The sequence below is a fragment of the Ranitomeya imitator genome, chromosome 9 (genome assembly GCF_032444005.1).
Source record: "Ranitomeya imitator isolate aRanImi1 chromosome 9, aRanImi1.pri, whole genome shotgun sequence".
In the NCBI taxonomy this organism is placed as follows: domain Eukaryota; kingdom Metazoa; phylum Chordata; class Amphibia; order Anura; family Dendrobatidae; genus Ranitomeya; species Ranitomeya imitator.
The window spans coordinates 116808257-116811373 of NC_091290.1; the positions used below are offsets into that span (position 1 = coordinate 116808257).

General features: G+C 46.9%; 1 protein-coding gene across 1 annotated transcript; it reads left to right on the forward strand.

Moving 5' to 3' along the window:
• The first annotated feature begins 1253 nt into the window (after positions 1-1253).
• On the forward strand, positions 1254-2911 carry LOC138648627 (octapeptide-repeat protein T2-like). Its single transcript, XM_069738413.1, has 2 exons — positions 1254-1774; positions 2767-2911. Exons 1-2 carry the CDS (start codon positions 1254-1256, stop codon positions 2909-2911), a joined length of 666 nt encoding a protein of 221 aa, XP_069594514.1.
• The last annotated feature ends 206 nt before the right edge of the window (positions 2912-3117 follow it).

Below are 3117 nucleotides of genomic sequence, written 5' to 3' on the forward strand. Positions count from 1 at the left end.
ATCAGGAATATTTCACCCTCGGCTCACTTCTATGTAGAAGTAAAATACATAAAATCAGAATGTATTGGTGCTATCCCATATAACATTCGTTGGTCCTGCGAAATACCTATAGGTCAGGCTGCGTGCAGCAGACAGCAGATCAAAAGCCTGGTAAATGAAAGGAAAGGGGCCGTTTGACCTGCTACACTGTAACCTACAAGAATTCAAGGTCTTTAAAGCAATAATAAAAAACATAAATTACTGCGCCCCCAACAATGTTTGACATATCTCTCATTTCAGTCACTCTGATTTTTCATCAAATTTGGTTAATATGTTGGCAATTCCTTTTATGTGCATGTAACATCGTCATTGCTGTGGTAAGGGGCTGCAGGTTAGAGGAGGGTGAGCCTCATCAGAAAAGTATGGAAAAGTTTGATCGTTGAAACTCTTTTCAATAAAAGATACAGCAAATACACCAACGAGCAAAAGGGCACCAAGGATTTGAACTTTTGACTTTCAGGCTCCATATCTCACCATCCATTACTGCTTTGAACGTGAGACTACCTTAATTTTATAGACAATCTTCTTGGCTGTCTTATACATAAATTTGACTTGAAACTATTTAGCATATGATTAGTTATGCAGATTCTTGTCATGTCACTGCATTGTTACTGTTTTGCTCCCCCCAAAAAAAAAAATCGAAATTTTAATTTTCACTATTTCGTTAATCCACCTTTGGCTTTCAATACTCCCTGAATCCTTCTGGGCATGTTCTCTATCAGATTCAAACATGTCTTGACTGAATTCTGATCCCAGGTTACTTCTACACACTCACAAATTTGATGCAAACTGGTGAAACTCACTTGGGTATGTGTAATGCTCGTTCCCAGACTGGTTGGCGTGGGCATCCGGGGGTGTGGACCCACTGGACCACAGACCAGACTACCCTGGAAGGGGAGTAACTAAGTAGCTTCCTACGTGTTCGCTCGAGCCTTTGATGTGAGGTCAGATTTGTGCGGCAGGTAGCTACCAGGTACCACTCCAGGGTGGTGTCTGGCTGTGGATGCTGATCCCACGGGAGGACAGGATACAGGCAGGCACGGCTGTGACACTGGCTGGCGGACGAGTACGGCAGAGGCCCTGATGGCCAGACGGGCTTGACGGAGACACAGGCAGGCAGGCGGGCACCTGTTCAGACTGGAGGGTATATGGGAACAGGTAGAGACCTGTGTGGCAAGTTGCAGAGCAAAGATAGAGCAAGACCGCAAGAGCGGATGCAAAGCAGAACCACAGGCGACAGAGTTAAGAGTGGGAGGCGGAACAAAGAACAGAAATGCGGGAGGCAGAGCCAAGAGCAGAAGGCAGAGCCAAGAACAGAAATGCAGGAGACAGAGCCAAGAGCAAGAGGCAGAGCCAAGAACAGAACGCAGCTAAGGGCAGAGAAGGAGAAGACAGAGCTAAGAGCAGATAATAGGAAGGTGGAACGAAGAGCGGAGATGCTGGAGGCGGAGCCAGGAGTGGAGACGCTGGAGGCGGAGTCAAGAGTGGAGACACTGGAGGTGGAGCCAAGAGCAGAACCGCAGGAGGCAATGCCAAGAGCCAGAACCGCAGGAGGCAAAGCCAAGAGCCAGAAGGCGGAGCGCCACATGTTGTTGTGGCGAGCAAAGCAGAGAAGCACAGAGTCATGGGTAGTGGCAAACAGAGAAGAGAAGTGCAAAGCCACAAGTAGTGGCGAGCAGAGCAGAGAAGTGCAGAGCCACTGGCAGTGGCAAACAAGCAGAGAGATAAGGCAGAGGTACACACAGCAGAGTGGGAATGACAACAGCCAAAGAAGGAACAGGAACGGACGTAGACCAGAGTTCAGACAGGAATGGACATAGACCAGAGTTCAGACAGGAATGGACATAGACAAGAGTTCAGACAGGAATGGACACGGATACACAAACAGAACACAGATAAAGGCCTGCATGTTGCAACCCTCAGAGACAGAGAAAGGACATGACCTGACAGCTCAGTAGCAAATACTAACTGAGGGAAATAGTTTGCTCAGGCGTCTTCCAATGGGTGAGGATGGCTTAAGTATCAGAGGCCTCTAGGCAATTGGCCACGGACACCTTAGGGAGGTGCACACAGTCTCAATAAGAATCCGGATTTGCCAGCGCCGCCCCATATGCACACAGCCAGGAAGTGTACACAGAGCAAGTGGCCATGAAGCACATGGCATGGAGCCAGCAGCAGACAGATCTCACAGCATGCCACAGGGTGAGTGAGTTGATGTAACAGGTGGGTGGGGGATGGAAGGCCATGCAGTGATGCCGGCAGGGTTGTTACAGTATGTATACAAAGTTTTCTTCAACTCTACCCACAAGTGTTCAATTGGGTTGATGTCTGGGGACTGTGAGGGCCAATCCAGCACCTCTACTTTGTGGTCATTAAACCCTTTCTCCAATCTTGAAGTATGCTTTGGGTCATTGTCCTACTGGAACATTATGTCATTCTTTTCATATCCATAGTACTTGAGTGTATGAAGTAACTTGCCTTTTATGACATTCACATATAGCTCAGCATTGAGACCACTATTGATCCTGTTCAAGTATGCAATGCCTTTGGCTTTGAAACAACCTGATATCATCAAGCTTCCTCCACCAAACTTAACAGTTCCTTCAATTTCACGATCCTTGAGCCCCTTTTTTCCTTGTTTCTTCCAGACCCATTTGCACCCATCAGAGCATAGTCTATTAACTTTTGTCTCATTGCTCCTAATCATCTGTTTCCAATCTTCTACAGTCCACTTTTCATACATTTTTGCAAAGTGGACCAAGACGGAGGATCTCTGCCCCCAGCTGGAACCCGACATCCGGAGTTAGCTGCCACTGGCCGGAGCAGCTCTCCGGTATCACGCTCTTCAAAAGACTCTACATGTGCTGTTTAGTACAGCTGGAAATTTTCTCAAACCGGGAGATGATCTACTTCTACTTCTCAAGGTATTGACTGTCACTTGATTTTATGCTATAGTTCCAATAGGAGACCGGAGTGTTTAATATTTGGCTACAACATTTGTCTTTCTACTTGGGTGTTGATTGTTTGACAGTTATATACTGGACTATTGATTGCATGAACGGGTTGTGGAAGACACCC